Here is a 17,323-nt window from a genome sequence, read left to right as displayed (position 1 = left end):
TATGGGGAAACAGGGTGGTAGTTCCCCAAAAGCACAGAGAAAGGACATTAATAACACTGCATGAGGGACACCCAGGGATCGTAAAAATGAAAGCCCTAGCTAGAAGCTATGTTTGGTGGCCGGACATAGATACCAACATAGAAAATTATGTCGCAGGCTGTTACCCTTGCCAGCTAACTAGATCAGCCCCACCGCAAAACACACCACACAGATGGGAGGCAACAAAGAACCCATGGTCCAGGGTCCATCTGGACTTTGCCGGACCGTTCCAGGGGCAAACATTCCTTATAGCTGTAGATAGCTTCTCAAAATGGCTTGAAATTGCCCCAATCCATAGCGCCACCTCTATTAACACAATTCAGGCTTTACGGGGTTTTTTTGCTACACATGGCCTCCCTGACACCCTTGTCACTGACAATGGACCCCAATTTACATCCCGCGAATTCCAGATATTCACGAGGGGCAACTCTATTAAACACGTAACATCAGCTCCCTTCCACCCCTCCTCCAACGGGATGGCTGAAGTCATGGTGAGAACCACCAAGGACGCCCTCAAAAAAATTGTTCAAGGCAACTGGCATCGCAGACTCTCCCAATACCTTCTCGCCCAGCACTCCACACCTTGCACCACCACCGGAAAATCACCAGCAGAACTACGATGGGGACGAAGACTGATCACCCGCTTAGATAGAATGCACCCAGACAGAGGCAACATTGAAAACGAACATCCCCTTCCATCAAGAACTTTTTCCATTGGACAAACCGTATGGGCCCGTAACTATGCATCAGGTCCAAAATGGCTGCAAGGCACCATAATCGACCAAACAGGGCCACTTTCTTACATCATACAAACCCAATTCAACGAACACATCCGCAGACATTTAGACCAATTACGGAAGCGACAACCCCAAAACATTCCACCGCCCACCCCGCCCCGCACATCACCACAAATGCAAACTGAAACCCGACAAATCCCCACATTCTACCAACCAGCACCAGGGGAAGGGGAACAAGAGAACGTCGGAACCCCAAGACGCTCCAACAGAAGAAGGCAACCGCCAGCTTATTTACGAGACTTCAAATGGGGGGGCAAGACTCGACAACAGAGGGAGAGGAACGGCACCAGTTCAGGGGAGGGGTAAGGGGTGATATGTATTCATCAGTTTATTGTTATAAGTGTTCACATGTTAATGACATATTAATTAGTTATGTTACAGCAAGTTGGAAAAGGTTCGTGAGGTAAATCTCCCTTGACAGTTCAGCACGCGGCAATTTGACAGCTGTCAAATTGCCGGCAGCCAACACGCAAGCGCAAGGTTGACAGCTCCACACGCGGACCCGAGCTGTCAGAAACTAACGCAGACGATTGGCCCAGCCATCGAGCGGGAACGCAGCGGGTCCAGGGATTGGCAGAACCAACATTCGGCGGACTATATAAGGGAGCTGTGACCCCACTGTTTGGCCTTGGTGTATCTCAATAAACCGAGAAGCTGAACCTGCTGTCTCGCGTAATCCTTATCCCAATATAACAGGGTTATTAACTTTAATACTGTGCAGTATTAAACAAAATATTGAGAAGAATATAATGTGTTATAATAATATATTAGCTGATTTGTAATATCAACATAAAACAGTTCTTCAAGAACTAAAATATTACAAGTAATGTTTCAGAATTCTACTTTCTCTTAAGATTGTTTCTTTGTTTAATAATATATAATGAACTACTTTCTTAATGCTTCCTGCATAACAAATGTATTTATTTTAATCAAACATTGCAAAGTATGTTACTTTTCAGTAGCATATTCCAAACAAGGCCCTAGAAGGTTAAATGTAGTACATTTAAAGAAACTCTGCTAAAGTAATTAGGCTACCAAATTTGACTTGCATGACTATATTTATAACCTAGGAGGAAATATTTTCCAGACCCCTTATGTCTATTTTTGTATCAATGTTAATCCTTATAGTTCTTGACTATTTTTCTGCCAAGAAAACTGGATCCTAAGTTGCTTTAAATATATACTACATAAAGTATAGATATAAGTGGCAGCAGACTTATGAAACTCTACACAGTTATGTGAGAAGTGCTATTGGTCTTGACACTTTGACAAAATTACCTGGAGTCAAAGACATTAATTGATTTTAGTTTGAATTTTATATCAGGCTCAGAATCTCTAGGCAGCTGTTATGTGCTGTAATTCTGATTTGCTTTGTTCAGGATTGCAGTGATTTTGTTTTTAATATTTTATAGGGTGGAAACAACTACTGAATGCATTTTGCAAATGATAGTTCAGCTAGTTTTAGGTTAAATCTGTTCTTACATCAAAATGACACTGGTCAGCATATATTTAAGCACACGATTAATATTTTCACACTGATAATGTTTATAAAGGAAAAAATGCAAAAGACGTGCAGAAGTTCATGACTTTGGAGCTACACCCAGAAAGAGCTGCTATATGATATGTTTGTGTGTTGTGTGTATGTGTGCAAACCATTTGCAACAATTCCAAGTCATCTTTTTTTTTGTATGGAAAACACTCAAAGACTACAATTATTTTCTTTCCACATGCTAGTTGAAAGGGAATTCTAAATATTATTTTTTCCCTAGAGTTACACAATCTTTCTCTGTTTTTGTGGTAGAAAAAAGGGTGCATTTTTGTTTCCCTATTCAGAATAATCCATATGTAGACATGTAAGAGAAGCAATTATTAAACTTTAGACTCTACTTACTGAGTGAAGTATTTCCAATCAGGAGTCCTCTAAACATTGCAATGAACTGAATAATTCAGTTTTAGCTGAGTTCAAATAATAGCACTTGCTAATATAAACAACCAGAATCATGTAATCATACAATTGAAAGGGACCTTGGAACACTTCTGGTTGCACAGCAGATATCCACAAATCATCCTATACAAATGGCTGTACAATTTCTGAAGCCCCTTCAGTGATAGAGCACACATGAATCCAGGAGGTAGACTGTTCCACTAATATTCCTCTTTATTTTGAGTTTGGATCTCTCTCTGTAAAACTTCCACCCATTAGTTCTTGTCCCACCTCAGGATTATGCAAATAAATTTATATCCCTTTTTTCTATGAAAACAATACAAGCATTGTGTATTATTTTGCTTCCCCTTAGCCTTTTTTTCTTTAAATTAAGCATACTCAGTTCCGTTCTTTATTAGATGTCACCTCCAAACCCCTCATTATCTTTGTTCTTTATTGTCCTCAAATTCCCTTGCCTTAAATTTTCCAAACATTGATAGAATACAATTAAAAATAACTTAATTCTGTAAGGATATATTCTGTCTGGGAAATTCTTTTAGTCTCTTCTGACCTTTTATAAAAAGTTAGACTCTAGAGAGTTTACACATCATGTTATTACTGATGTTCAAAATCTCTATATAATAAGCTCTTGTGGTATCTGTGCCACAAATTGGCCATCCATATATGAATAAAATCTCTGATTTAATTCCAGCAATGGTTAAAAGTTCAAATTTAGCTATCATTAATGCAATTAAAACTGCTTGCACTGCATGTGCTAAAGTTAATTAAATAGCTGAAAATTTGGATTTATATTAAACAATAACACCCACTGAATATAGGGGAAGCTACTTTTGTACTGTACATTTGTAAGTAGATTGATGACTGATGTTATCCATTTAGATGGTGATTCTGTGGGCCAGATCTCTCCACATCTTCTGATCTTGTGTTGCTTTTTTGAGATTTTCTCTGCTCTGGCTGATGTCAGCTTTGATGATATCCAGCCAATACGTTCTTTGGCAGTCTGATTTCCTTTTACTGCTAACTCTTCCCAACATAATTGCTTTCTCCAGTGAGTAAGTTGATTGTACTCAGTTAAATAGACTGTCTCTAAAAAGCTACTATGGGTGGACCATCAGAATTAGACATAAAAGTACTTTATAACATATAGATGCTACCCAAGTTTGTAAAGGGAAAGTCACTTCTAATCCACAGACAAATATTCTCTATATCAGGGGTCTCCAACCTGTGGCCTGTGGCCCGTACCAGGCTGTGGCCTGTTGACCACCAGGCTGCTGAAATGGCTCATGAGTGCACGCACATGTGCGTGCACCCTCCAATTTTGCTAGCACTACTGTGCAGGCACTAGTGGCCAAGTTTGCACATGTGCGGGGATGCTAATCCACTGCCTGCATCACACGGGTGTGTACAGCCCACTTGCGCATGTGCTTGGGTGCTAGCAGTGCCATGTGCATGCTTGTTTGTGCATGCACAAGCACACACACATTTCCCAGCTTCTCCCTTTCCCTCCTTGCCGCCAACCCGGAAAGTTTGGGGAGCTCTGCTCTACATGTTGGCATGATCACTGAATGAAATGAATGAAAAGTATTATTAGTATGTCATGTTATGGGCACATTAATAAATCCAAAATAAAAGTATGATCTGTCATATTTAAGCATGTTTTTAAATTCCATTCAGTTCATCTGTCAAAGACATATGAAACTCATGATATTACACGAACACACCTACGAGAAGTCAATTGGCCACAGTTTGGAATTGTAGATAGCAAGCTTTTGATTGCTTCTGGTAAGGACGTGAGAAACTAACATCCCTGGCAGAGTGGGATGACCTTGGTTCACTTGGTGCACTGATGATGCCACCTACTTTGGCTAATGAAACATCTGCAATAAAACAATCAAGCTCAGAGAGCACCTCAAAAATTATAAAATCAGAATCTGTTTCTGCTGGAAAAGGTTAACATGTGGTCAGAATTCAGTCTAGCAAGAACATAATTTAATTTAGAGCTGGCAAAAAACTTTTCCTCTTGAGTGAGGTCATGTGCCTAGATTTGGCTGACGTACAGTAACATGGAGTACTGCCATTCTGTTTCCTGATGCTTTACGTTCACATCTGTAGTCCTTTCCCTGGGCTTTTAAAATCCTATCCTGACAGGTACTCTTAGGAAATTAAAGAGACTCCAAAATAAATTATTCAAGCAGAAATAAGCATGAATTTTTCTCAGCTAAATTACATGGATGTATTATATATGATTAGCTAGATTATTAAAAGATATAAAAATAGCAAAATAATAATAATAATAATAATCCCTGAACCTGTTCCACCCAAAAGTCTACCACAGCTAGGAAAAGAAACCTGGGGTCTTTCAAATGTTCCTGACCTACCACATTCCTAGTACCTCACCCCATTGACCAAGAGAGGAGGGGTGGCCAGATTTGGCACATCTTGAGGACGACTGGTTTCTCACTTTTGTCACATGGGAAAGGCTTTTTAAAATATTTTAATTGTAACCTATACAAATATAAGTTTTTATATTTAGGAATATTATGTATAATTGATACTATGATCCATGGAAAGCTTGGTCATACATTTGAATGAGCAGAAAGGCATATTTGCTCATTTTGCTTATTGGACTGAAAATCCATTGGACAATAAATAGGTGGGATACCAGATTGCAGAGCCCTCAATATGCACTTATTATAGCTGCGCCTATATGAGGAAGTACTTGAGGAAGTACTGACGCCTGGTGTCCTTTTAATGCAATTACAAGGGGCATAAAACTCATAAACAGCTTTGGGGGGTGGGGGAGAAACGCAGAAACTTGCCTTTCTTTACAAAAGATAGCAGACAAAGCTATCCTAAGAAAACTCCAGTATTAGCATAATTTTTACCAAAAATATTTGGTAAGACATTGGTGGCTACCTCTCCTTACTTCTTAAAACTGATAGACAGACATTCTGGCTCCTGATAGTTTTTAGACAATGAGTCAAGTTACTGTTAGCATTTGACAGATGGCCAGGAGGAAAGAATAAAATAAACAAGTTGTTGGGTTCAGTTTTAAATATCCGCAAAGTAGGCTCCCTGAATACAAAGGATTCAAATAACAGTGACTAACATTCTCATAGATGTCACAGGGGCACTTCAAATATGACTGAATTAAAATCATCTAAATTTTTAAAGTGGCCAATTTTCAAATGAAAAATGTCAAGCGATAACTTTGTCTGCTGTTTATAAAATGTGATGGAATTATTTTCATTTCAAGCACTACAGACACTAATAGTTATAACCTTGCAATCTGTCATGTATCTTTGAATCCCAGTAGCAACCTTTCCAAGATATTCATCACTTTGTAAATAATATCGCATTTCTTTTGAGATAAATGACATTTCATATTTTCTTAATGTACTGTTACTTTAATGGCTACCTGCTAATTCTGGTTTGCATTATATATTTTAGACATTGCTTTACATTTTCTAAGCTACAGTGATCCACATTCAGAATACATTATATGGTGTGCGAAAGAAATAAATTCATCTGCGTTATGCATTCCAGAGGCATTAATTTGGGTTCAGACCTTCAGGATTACTGCAGCTGAAACAAGCAACAAACAAAATGTGGCTACTTACCAATCTGTGTGGGGGTCATCAATTATCAAGAGAATTTGGGGTTTCTGGTGGGCTACAGGGACAGGACTCGCTGACTGATCTATGAGTCCTGCAGCTGCTTGTGTGGTTTGTTTCATGGCACTGGAGATAGAGTTGAAGATGCTGGTACCAGAAGAAAGAGCAGCTGGATGCTGAATTGGCTGCTGCCTCCTCTCTGTTGCTGGGGAAACAGGGTTGCTGGTGGAATTATCTGGACGCTGAAGGTCCATCATGTAACCATTTGGCAAGTTAGCCACAAAACTACTGTCTGAGAGACGCCTCCGAAGGAAATTCATTCTGAAAACTTTCCCCGAATAAGGCCGAAGAATGCAGAAGCAGGGTATAAAGAGTCTGTTTGAATTTTTACAGGTTGGTTAATATTCTATCACCTTCAGTGCTGAAGAGATATTCTGCCACCTTCAATCTTCCTTTTTTTAGTTCTCACCTGTGAAATGTAAGAGAAAACCTGTTTGAATCAATCACTAGCAGGCTAGTCCTGTCAGAAGGCCAACATGACAACTGCTCCAGGAGTCAGGTTGTTTAAAGAGTCAGCATTAGGAACTCTTTTCCTGTTTTTCTAAGGAAGAGAAACTGATGTGGGCCATGTGGTCTTGCATGCAGTTCCTTAGTTCACCTGTTACCCTTGGAGGTTGCGGGGAATGCTCTCTCATGCAGTTCTAGTAAAAGAGCAAATCACCAGACCATCACATGCTTGCAGTACAAAGATGGATTTAATCATACTATAGAAACAATAAAAACACTCAAAACAGGCTAAAAAAAGAAAAGAATGCATTACATCCAGGCAAATTAATAAAATATATAGATACTTTACAAGATTGTACAGGTAAATTAAAGTGCACAAGTAACTCATTATAGCTAAGTAATTTGGTTAATTAAATGCAAAATGTATTTAATAACTTGTTTGGCCCACAATCATATACTGGGCATAATAAGTCTATTCTTAGACACAACATATAGGCTAGTATAAAAGCAAGTCACTAATGTTTTAGTGCACTGGCATACATTTTGCAAGAACAGTTATGCTCCCAAACTGTACCTTTTTTGCCAAGTATATTTTTATAACATTTTGATAGTTCACTGTTGAATGTAGGAAATAAACAACAAGTTGATCTTCCTTGAATTGAAAGGAATAGTTATTAATGAAATTGAACATTTTTTTTACCCTTTGTTTGAAAGAGAAACATCCTCCTGCTATTATATTTTGGTATATAATTTTGAATCTGGCAATGCTTTTAACAATAGGAGCAACTTCTCTCCTGATGATAAAAGAATCCTATCTTGGTAACTTAGTGAGTTGCAAAGGCCTTTTGTAACGCCTGCTTATCAGGGAAGCCAGAGGCAGTTCAATAAAAGCTAGTAGTGCCAAAAAAAAAATCCTTTAAAATTACAGAAGCTATCTACATTTTTTAAAGCCTGACTAAAATGACCCATTGTCAGTCCCTTTTGCCTTTGCATTTTTGAAATACAAATTGCCATCTTTAAGATTAAGTTCCTATGAACATGCTGAAGGCATTCTTACCCCAAAGATATAGGAGAAAATAGAAGATATGGATGCAAACTAATGTAGAAAAACATATGTGCATTTTTAAAAAAATTCTGAAAACAAACATATTATTTTTATTTCTCATTTCTAACTATTGTGTTGGATGATATACAATGTAATCAGGATCTGCTGAGATCTAGTCTTAAATCAGTCAATCCTGAAGGAAATCAACCCTGACTGTTGTTTGGAAGGACAAATACTGAAGTTGAAGCTTAAATACTTCAAATCATCCAGATTTTAATGTTATGGTAACAAACATGAATAATAATCAATATTGGGTAGAATTCTCTATGGAGCTGATTCCATTATAAGACTGCCACTACTGACATACTTCTAGCTTTTCCACCAATCTTCCCTGCCAAAGCATTACATGCAATCTGGGATGATGGCAATTAGCTTGGCTGTTCTCCTCTGAAAATCATGAAAAAGTGAACATTGGTTACACCATCAGGAAAAGAAATAGGACAATGTAGATATGGAATATCTGTAATTAATTTAAGAGGCTGGGTGTGGCTTCAAATGAAGGCAATTAATTCCAAAAGTGATTACACCTGCCATCATATTCTCCATACTCCAGGGCTCCTTCTAGCCAGTACGTCACACATGAAAAAAGGCTTTCCTTTCCTGAGTGAGATCTTCATGTATCATACACACAAAAAGTTCTCTTTATGCAACCAGTGAAAGGAGCATTCTCTGATTTATGCTGGTTTCTGAAAAACTGGGAAATCTAGTTCACCTATTGTATTAAGCAACATCTTAGTTAATAACTTACAGTTGGCTGAGTCTGTATTCTATTTTTTATTGTTGTTAAATGTATAAACTATCCACTACCAGCAGTTCTATTCTTTATTCATATTTCCCTGCCTAATTCCTTCCAGATGTTCTGAGTCTGAGTTCCCATAAACAATTGCTAATCTAACCTGTCTGAGCCAGCAATGCTGAGGAAGGCTTTGTCTCAACTGTCACTCTCTCAGTTACACCCTCTGACTAAACTCCTACAGTATTGCTTTCCCAGGAGCAAACTGTCCATGTGTTACATTACAAATCTATTTCCATCAAATAACCATTCCCTAGCATGCAATCAATATACTGCTGCCTTTATTTTATTTATTATTACATTTATATCCTGACCTTCTCCGAAGACTCAGGGCGGCTTACAAGCTTAGCAGTAGCGTTCATTCTATGTATATGCCTGCTTATTAGGGCTTTCACACACACCCCCAAGCGGCATTATTACAAAGTCAGCTTAATTGCCCCCAACAATCTGGGTCCTCATTTTACCTACCTCGGAAGGATGGAAGGCTGAGTCAACCTTGAGCCTGGTGGGACTCGAACCTGCACTAATTGCAGGCAGCTGGTGTTACTTAAGGAGGCATTAGCCCACTGCTCCACCAAGGCTCTTAAGTGATAGCTCCCTTGGAGCTATCCAACGTGTCTCAGGTATGTAAGAGTCAATAAAAATGGTTTCTTGATGAAAAGTAAATTGGAAATAGTGTCAATTCTTCCATAGTGATCTTATTCATAAAGGTGGATCTGAAATTTGTTTTACGTAGGGATTTCTCCTGCAGCTTTTGTAAAGTGTCTACAACTGCAAGGCAACCTGAACTCAAGCAGTGATGTGACAGAATCCCAGACATTTTGAGGTACTTAAAAATCTTGGTCAGCTTCTTGTGCACATGCAAGCTATCATCAACAACAATAGATATATATATTTATTTGGAAATTGGATAAATATCATTCTATCACTATATGTTTTTCAAATAGATGTCCCAAAACAGCTGTGTTTATATTGTCCTCTATTATATTCACTGCTTACTTACCTTTTTTTAATTACCATACTCTTTTCTTCTTCCCTGTTCTCAGATTGTTTGATCATAAGTGCAGAATTATTACTGTTATTTCTGCTACAAATATTTTAAAAAGCCAAAGTATCTGGGTTTTTTTTCCCCTACTGCCTCCCCCCTTAGACTAAAGTCCTCTGTGAATCATTTTTTCTAAATTGAAATTCTCAGTAGAAAGGCAAAATGAGAAACAAGAAAGGCCACAATTTCTAATCTCTAAGGGGCTTTTATTATGAAGCAATAAAGGAATGATAATGCATAAAATAAAAAGGAGCCTGAGGGCAGTACAAATACAGTTTCATTATTGAAAGCTTTAGCTGAATTATTAACATTGCTGAGGTTACGTCAGGCAATATTTCATAGCAAATCCTTGGGGAATTTCTGTAACGTTTTAAATTGTATATAGAAATTAAGGTGGTTCTTTTGATGCCACACTGAAATCTCAAATCTTGTTTTCCACTATGTGCCCCACTAACTGCATCTGGTTTCCCAGATATGTCTTTAATTACAGAATTAAAATGGATGTACCAGTTAACATTATCCTTTCCTCCCCAATCATGCACATTCTGGATAAGAATGTTTAATATTAGAATTCTTAGCTCCGATCCACCCACTTTACAAACTTCAGTGACAAAATTTGTCTGTAATGAACTATGTTTTGTCTTGAGTTATATGGCCTACTTATGCAGCAGAACAGTATGGTAGAATCCAGAGAAGAGTAGACTGTACAGCTTTATTTAAAAAGTAATGTTTTCTCCAAGGGATGGGAAGACAACCCACTGCGCCTGGGAAGGAGGTCCTTTTCCAGCTTCCTTTATGCTATGATAGTTTTCTATTTACAGGAGATTTTTTTTAAAAAAAATCAAACATAATAAAACTCCAACACAATATGTTATAGTATATTATTGAAATGCACACCCCATTTATGCAGCACTTGGGTAACACTTTCAATGTACAGTACAATACTTGCCAACTCATTTTTCTTTTGACAAAATTCCTCAGTGAGGCTGTTGGTAAACCTTGACTTGTATAAAAGAGTTCCAACACATTTCTCTTCTAATTCATTATCTAAAATCCCCTTGTTTTCTTCCTATGACATCTTTATGTGAGTGCTGAATAAAAAGTAATGATTACATATTACATGAAGTAATTTAATCAAATCTATTGAAAATTCTCCGTGTTCTTTCTTAATGCTGCAATGCTAATGCACATATGTAGTTTATACATATCAAACTACAAAGATCACTAAGATCTTCATCCCTACTCCCATATTCTAAAGATCCCTGACAGGCTCAAGGTTGACTCAGCCTTCCATCCTTCTCCTCCTATCTCCTGGGACGCTCGCAGTCGGTGTTGGCAGGGGGGCAGAGGTCGTCCCCTAGGACTCTCGCTTGTGGAGTTCCTCAGGGGTCGGTCCTCTCGCCTCTCCTGTTCAACATCTATATGAAGCCGCTGGGTGAGATCATTCGTGGTTTTGGAGTTGGGTATCATCAATATGCTGATGATACCCAACTTTTTATTTCGACCCCAAACCACCCCAGTGATGCCCTCGCTGTGATGTCCCGTTGCCTGGAGGCGGTTCGGGTCTGGATGGGGAGGAACAGACTTCAACTCAACCCTGACAAGACTGAGTGGCTGTACATTCCGGCTTCCCGAGACACCTGGGATGTTCCACCTCTTTCTATGGGGGGTGAGCTTTTACCCCCTGTGGATAGGGCTCGCAACTTGGGAGTCCTCCTAGATTCACGACTCACTTTGGAGGATCACATAGTGGCCGTGACTAGGGGGGCTTTTGCCCAGGTTCGCCTGGTGCGCCAGTTGCGGCCCTATCTGGATCGGGAGGCCTTGTGTACGGTCACTCATGCGCTCGTGACCTCTCGCCTAGACTACTGTAACGCTCTCTACATGGGACTTCCCTTGAAGACTACTCGGAGGCTCCAACTGGTACAGAATGCGGCCGCGAGAGTTGTCTTGGGAGTTTCCCGGTACTCCCATGTTACACCTTTGCTCCGTGAGCTGCATTGGTTGCCAGTTGTCTTCCGGGTAAGGTTCAAGGTTTTGGTTATGATCTTTAAGTCCCTACATGGCATGGGTCCGCGATACCTCGAGGACCACCTGCTGCCGGCGTCGACTCCCCTCCGCCCTGTGCGCGCCCACAGAGAGGGCCTCCTCAGGGTGCCTCCTGTCAAGGAATGTCGACTGGTGGCCCCCAGGGGGAGGGCCTTCTCTGTGGGTGCTCCGGCGTTATGGAATCAACTGCCGGTCGAGCTCCGGATGGCATCAGACCTCCGATCCTTCCGTCGCGGGTTGAAGACCCATTTATTTGAACTAGCGGGTCTGGCCTGATGGGGGTACTTGGGTTTTTTATTGGTTTGTTTTAGTATTCTGGTTTTAACTTGGGCATTAATTTAATTATTTTTTAATGTTTGTATTGGTGTTTATATTTATGCCCTGTGAACCGCCCTGAGTCCCTTTGGGAGAAGGGCGGTATAAAAATCTCAATAAATTAAATTAAATTAAATTAATTCTGAGGTAGGTAAAATGAGGACCCAGATTGTTGGGGGCAATTAAGCTGACTTTGTAATAATGCCGCTTGGGGGGTGTATGAAAGCCCTAATAAGCAGGCATATACATAGAATGAAGGCTACTGCTAAGCTTGTAAGCCGCCCTGAGTCTTCGAAGAAGGGCGGGATATAAATGGAATTTTTTTAAAAAAGTGGATCTGTTTTTCATGTTTGTTATCTTCTCCCTGGAAAATCTGTAAAGAAATCCACAGCCATGAGTTGAAACTGAGTGATGGATCAGTGAACAATAATTTTTCTTCCTTCTACCTGCTCTTGTTTCATTTACATTCATATCACAATCAACGTGCATTCTTCTAACCAAAGACAACATGATGTGCCTTGCCTTGTTTTGTTTTCTTCTCTACTTCTGACCTCTCTTATTCTCAAAGAAATATCTTCTTTGCAAGATTCTATCCTCTTTCCTTCAAAAAAGTGGGGTTTTTTTCCTTGCCACTATCACTACTGTATTCCAAACCTTCTAAGGCAAATGCTAGGCAGAGAATTCTAGCTACAGTTTCTCAGCTGTCAATACTTCCTACTGGCCCCAAAATGATGTGGTTCACCTTGCTTTGATTAAAGGTAAAGGTTTCTCCTGTCCAGTCATGTCTGACTCTAGGGGGCGGTGCACATCTCCATTTCTTAGTCAAGGGAGCCAGTGTTGTCCGAAGACATTTCTCTGGTTATGGGGCTAGCGTGTTACCTTCCCACCAAAGTGGTACCTATTTATCTACTCACATTTGCATTCTTTCACACTGCTAGGTAGGCAGGAGCTGGGGCAAGGGCAGGAACTCACCCCATTACACAATGCTTGGGTCTCAAACTTGGACTGTCAGCTTTTCAGCTGACAAGCTTAGTGTTTTTAACCACTGAGCTCGTTTGTGATTATACCACTACAAGTATTCTCTTGGAAGCTTCTTCTTCTTTAGCTAGAGCTGGACTTCAGGGCTGAAATCCAGGATTCTGTCATCTCTAACAGAGATTGACAAATAATGGGGCATCTTTTCTAGGGGCGGATGAGGACAAAACAGGAGTAATGTTGCTCATCAAAACTTTCTTTTTATCTTTAAAAACATTTTATATTTAGAAGATAGCTGAGTAGGCTTTTTCAGAATGATTAATGACCAGTTTAAAAAAAAAAGTACTTTCTGCAAAATGGTGCTTGATCGGGGATTGTCCAAAGAAAGGCTGCAAAAGTTTATGTCTATGACTTAAATGAACCACTGACCTGGATAGACTTCTGACTGTTCGTGAGACAATGGTAATGCAAAATATTGCATACTACTGAGCAATGAAAAAGAGAGATGTGCTGGCAGGATCTATATTTTCTAACCTTTTTGATTATGGTGTTTTCCTTTTTATCTACCTAACTTTGCAAGTTACATTGCTGTGCTCCTGGATCCTATCCTATCCTATCCTTTTCTTTTCTTTTCTTTTCTTTTCTTTTCTTTTCATTGCAGAGGAAAGCAACAGTTCAGCTTCACAATGGACAATATTTTTCAGGTTGCCTACAATTTTCCTGCCTACAATTTACTACTGGATGGCTAATTATTTTCTTCTATTTAATGAAGGGAAGTAATTAAATGGTATGACAGGGAAGAAGAGTTTGTTGTTATTTTATAATCTATAGATTAGACATGCACTGATCTATGTAAATGCCAAAACAAATTATATAACCACATAGTATGAAATTGTATTTGCAGAAAAGTTGAAATGGCCTAAGAACGTGTGTTTAATTATTGGCAAGGACTTTGGTTCTACCTGTATGATAAATAGAAAACTCTTTAGACCAGCTACTAAATCTTAAACTTGTTGATATTTTGCAAAGTAAAGTAGCTGAGATTGACAAAAATAGGAAGGAGGAGGGCATGCTCACAGAGTTTGGGCTTTATTTTTACTGAGAAAAATCTTTCAGCATCCCTTTCACATCCGTTTTTCCCTGTTATTTTTCACACATGATACTGCTCTGCATGCCATCACTGAATCATCTCTAAATAAAAAGCCCAGTGAGATTTCCCAAACTTGAAATAAAAGAACCCAGCCTGAGTTTACACCAAATCAATACATACTGACTTTTCACTGGTTCATTGGTTGGATTGCTATCATTTAATGTAGTAGTAGTACAGCTATGTTGTCAAATAGTCAAAATAGAAGATAGAGAACAATTTAGCATTTATTGATAATGCATATAATAGCATTTACAGCCCAGGTTACCAGCATCATCCCTATTGCATTTATGAAATGAAGTGGGAGGCACCTCATGTATGAGTTCCTTGTAAATGGACGGCTGCAATAAATGCAGTCAGGATAAGGGGTGTAAAAGAGCTGGTTTGTTATGATTAAGGCACAGGGCTGGAAATCAGGAAACCATGAGTTCCAGTCCTGCCTTAGGCACAAGGCCAACTGGGTGACCTTGGGCCAATCACTCTCTCAATCTTTTCAGACAGGTAATAGTAAACCGCTTCTAAAATCTTGCCAAGAAAACTGCAGGAACTTGTTCAGACAGTCAACAGGAATCAACACTGCTCTATGCTGTCTCAAGCCAGCTCAATCAATTTTACAGGAAACCTAAGAACCTATATTGAATGGTTCCAAGCTTCAGAGGGATTATCTCTGCATGCAGCGTTGTTTCCTTCTGCCCTTTAAGCATTTGGGTCCACATTTAGAGCTCAAGAGGATGATATAATTATCTGTGCCTATCCATCCTTTCATTAAGGAGATCAGCGTATGTGTATTTGTATGTGCTTGGTACCAAAGCAAGGACAAAAACAATGCCATTAGACAACCATGCGGGCCTAATTCAGTCAAGGAAAATGGTGGGAAGATTGCTTCCAGTTAAGGAAGAGGTTTGTATAGGGGACAAAGTAAGGGAGGTATGGCCCAGAATGTACTATTTAAGGTTACAGATGGTGTTGTTGTTAGCTGCGAAGTCGTGTCCGACCCATCGCGACCCTATGGACAACATTCCTCCAGGCCTTCCTGTCCTCTACCATCTTCTGGAGTCCATTTAAGCTCACGCCTACTGCTTCAGTGACTCCATCCAGCCACCTCATTCTCTGTCGTCCCCTTCTTCTATTTCCCACAACCTTTCCCAGCATTAGGCTCTTCTCCAGTGAGTCCTTCCTTCTCATTAGGTAGCCAAAGTATTTGAGTTTTACAGATGGTAGGATGTTATAATTTTGATATATTGGTATAACCCCAATATTCACCGATGTATTTACTTTGACTAGAAATACAGAAATCGCTTATCAGTTGTGATCATAAGTTATCTTTGAGTGGTTTCTTAGATATATTTATTACATGACATGATTTATAGGTGTGATGGAATGTAGTCCAGAGTAACAGGAGGGACTTTTCCACAGAGACCAAAGACACAGCCTATCTTGGAAGATGAAGGAAGAGGACAAAGGAGGAACATTTCCTCCCCCCACCTCCCACTCAGCAGTTTCCTGTGTTATGCAGATAGTTGCTTTAGTCTGGCAAGATTTCTGTTTATAAGTGAACAATGAAAAACTATCCAGAAGAGACTGAAGACTGCTTGAGTGGGGGGGGGGGGCTAGACTAGAAGACCTCCAAGGTCCCTTCCAGCTCTATTCTATTCTATTCTATTCTATTCTATTCTATTCTATTCTATTCTATTCTATTCTATTCTATTCTATTCTATTCTATTCTATTCATTCATTCTCGGTTCCTTGGACCTGACAACTAGGAAATTCAGGGTGGGAGTTAACCATAGAGTAAAAGAAACTAGGTAACTAAATATGCCACGATTATTTACAAATATACTTTGAAATGTACCATATACAGTTCTTTAAATTATCTTTCATGCTTTCTGGTAAAAATATTTGGCCACAATACAAAGAGGGTTGTAATCAGTCATTTTCTGTCAAAAGTACCAAGAGGGGCAACTGTGGTTGCACAAAGTCTCATCTGTTTTACAGGTGAAGTACATTAAAAAAAAAAGAGGGGTCCCTTTGATCACATAACCTCTGCTGCCATTTTGACTTGACACTATTTGGTCAACATTTTAGCCAACAGAAATGAAAGGGCCTGGCATCATCTCCAGTCCAGTCAATCAGTTGCTGGAAGCATGAATTTTGAAGAGACAAAAATAGAGCAGAGAAGAGTCAGTTGAAAGTGACTCAATCCACTACAACGGGTCAAATAAACAGACAGAAATGAAACATACAAAATATGCTACAGGAGATTTTTGCATGCATAGCTTTGATTGGTGGGATTTTGCAAGGACCTGTTATAGCTTTAAAATGTACCACACTTTTTAAAAGTCTGCCTGATTTTATCAGAGAGGATAAATTGCTAATTTCATGCCAAGACATCTCTGTAGGATGCCTACTGTCTTATTGCAGACTTCATATAAATGCATACCAATTTCTCAGCTGATTATCAGGTTACCATTAGGCTGAAGAATTTACAGTGAAACAAAGGAATCTAAACAAAGGCAAGGCTTGCAATTTTGCTTTGAGAATAGGAGAATGCTGAAAAATAGTTTAGAGTCAAGCCAAATTTTCAGAGCCAGATCAAGTTTGCCAGGCAATCCAAAGATCAGAGATCCAAGCAGCAGAATCCACACATGAATGTCACACATGAGCAGCGTGTTAGAACGTTTCCAGCAAAGATAACATCAATATAGATTCTTATATAGGCTGCAGCCAACTGTCATCAGAGTGCTTGCTCTTTTAGCTAGTGAGTAGAACATAGAATAACAGAACTGGAAGGAAGCTTGGAAGACTTTGGTTGTTCTGCTCCTTTTTATAGATTTTTGTGTAGCTTTGTATTCTTTGTTATAGAATTACTCTTTAAGCTACATCATCATAATGATTTAGTGATAGAAGAGTTAAAAGAGGCAGAAGCTCAGGGTGAGTAACTGTACCCTGCCAATTTTCCATCCCAAACTGATCAGCTGGTTGGCTGAGTAAG

The 17,323-nt window shown here is 39.3% G+C and overlaps 1 protein-coding gene across 2 annotated transcripts in view; it reads right to left on the bottom strand.

Annotated features, from left to right (window-relative positions):
• SYN3 (synapsin III) overlaps window positions 1-6,715 on the bottom strand; it is a gene marked incomplete at its 5' end in the record, with an annotated part of 209,914 nt that extends 203,199 nt beyond the window's left edge. For both annotated transcript variants that reach the window (XM_083365630.1, XM_083365629.1), the window contains one exon: window positions 6,402-6,715. In XM_083365630.1, the coding sequence (XP_083221756.1) occupies window positions 6,402-6,715 (314 nt within the window). The remainder of the gene's footprint in view (window positions 1-6,401) is intronic.
• Between the last annotated feature and the right edge of the window lie 10,608 nt (window positions 6,716-17,323).

The sequence above is a fragment of the Vipera ursinii genome, assembly GCF_947247035.1.
Source record: "Vipera ursinii genome assembly, chromosome: 6".
Lineage (NCBI taxonomy): Eukaryota > Metazoa > Chordata > Lepidosauria > Squamata > Viperidae > Vipera > Vipera ursinii.
Note: the sequence above shows the minus strand (reverse complement) of the source record. Positions and strands in the feature narration are given on the sequence as shown.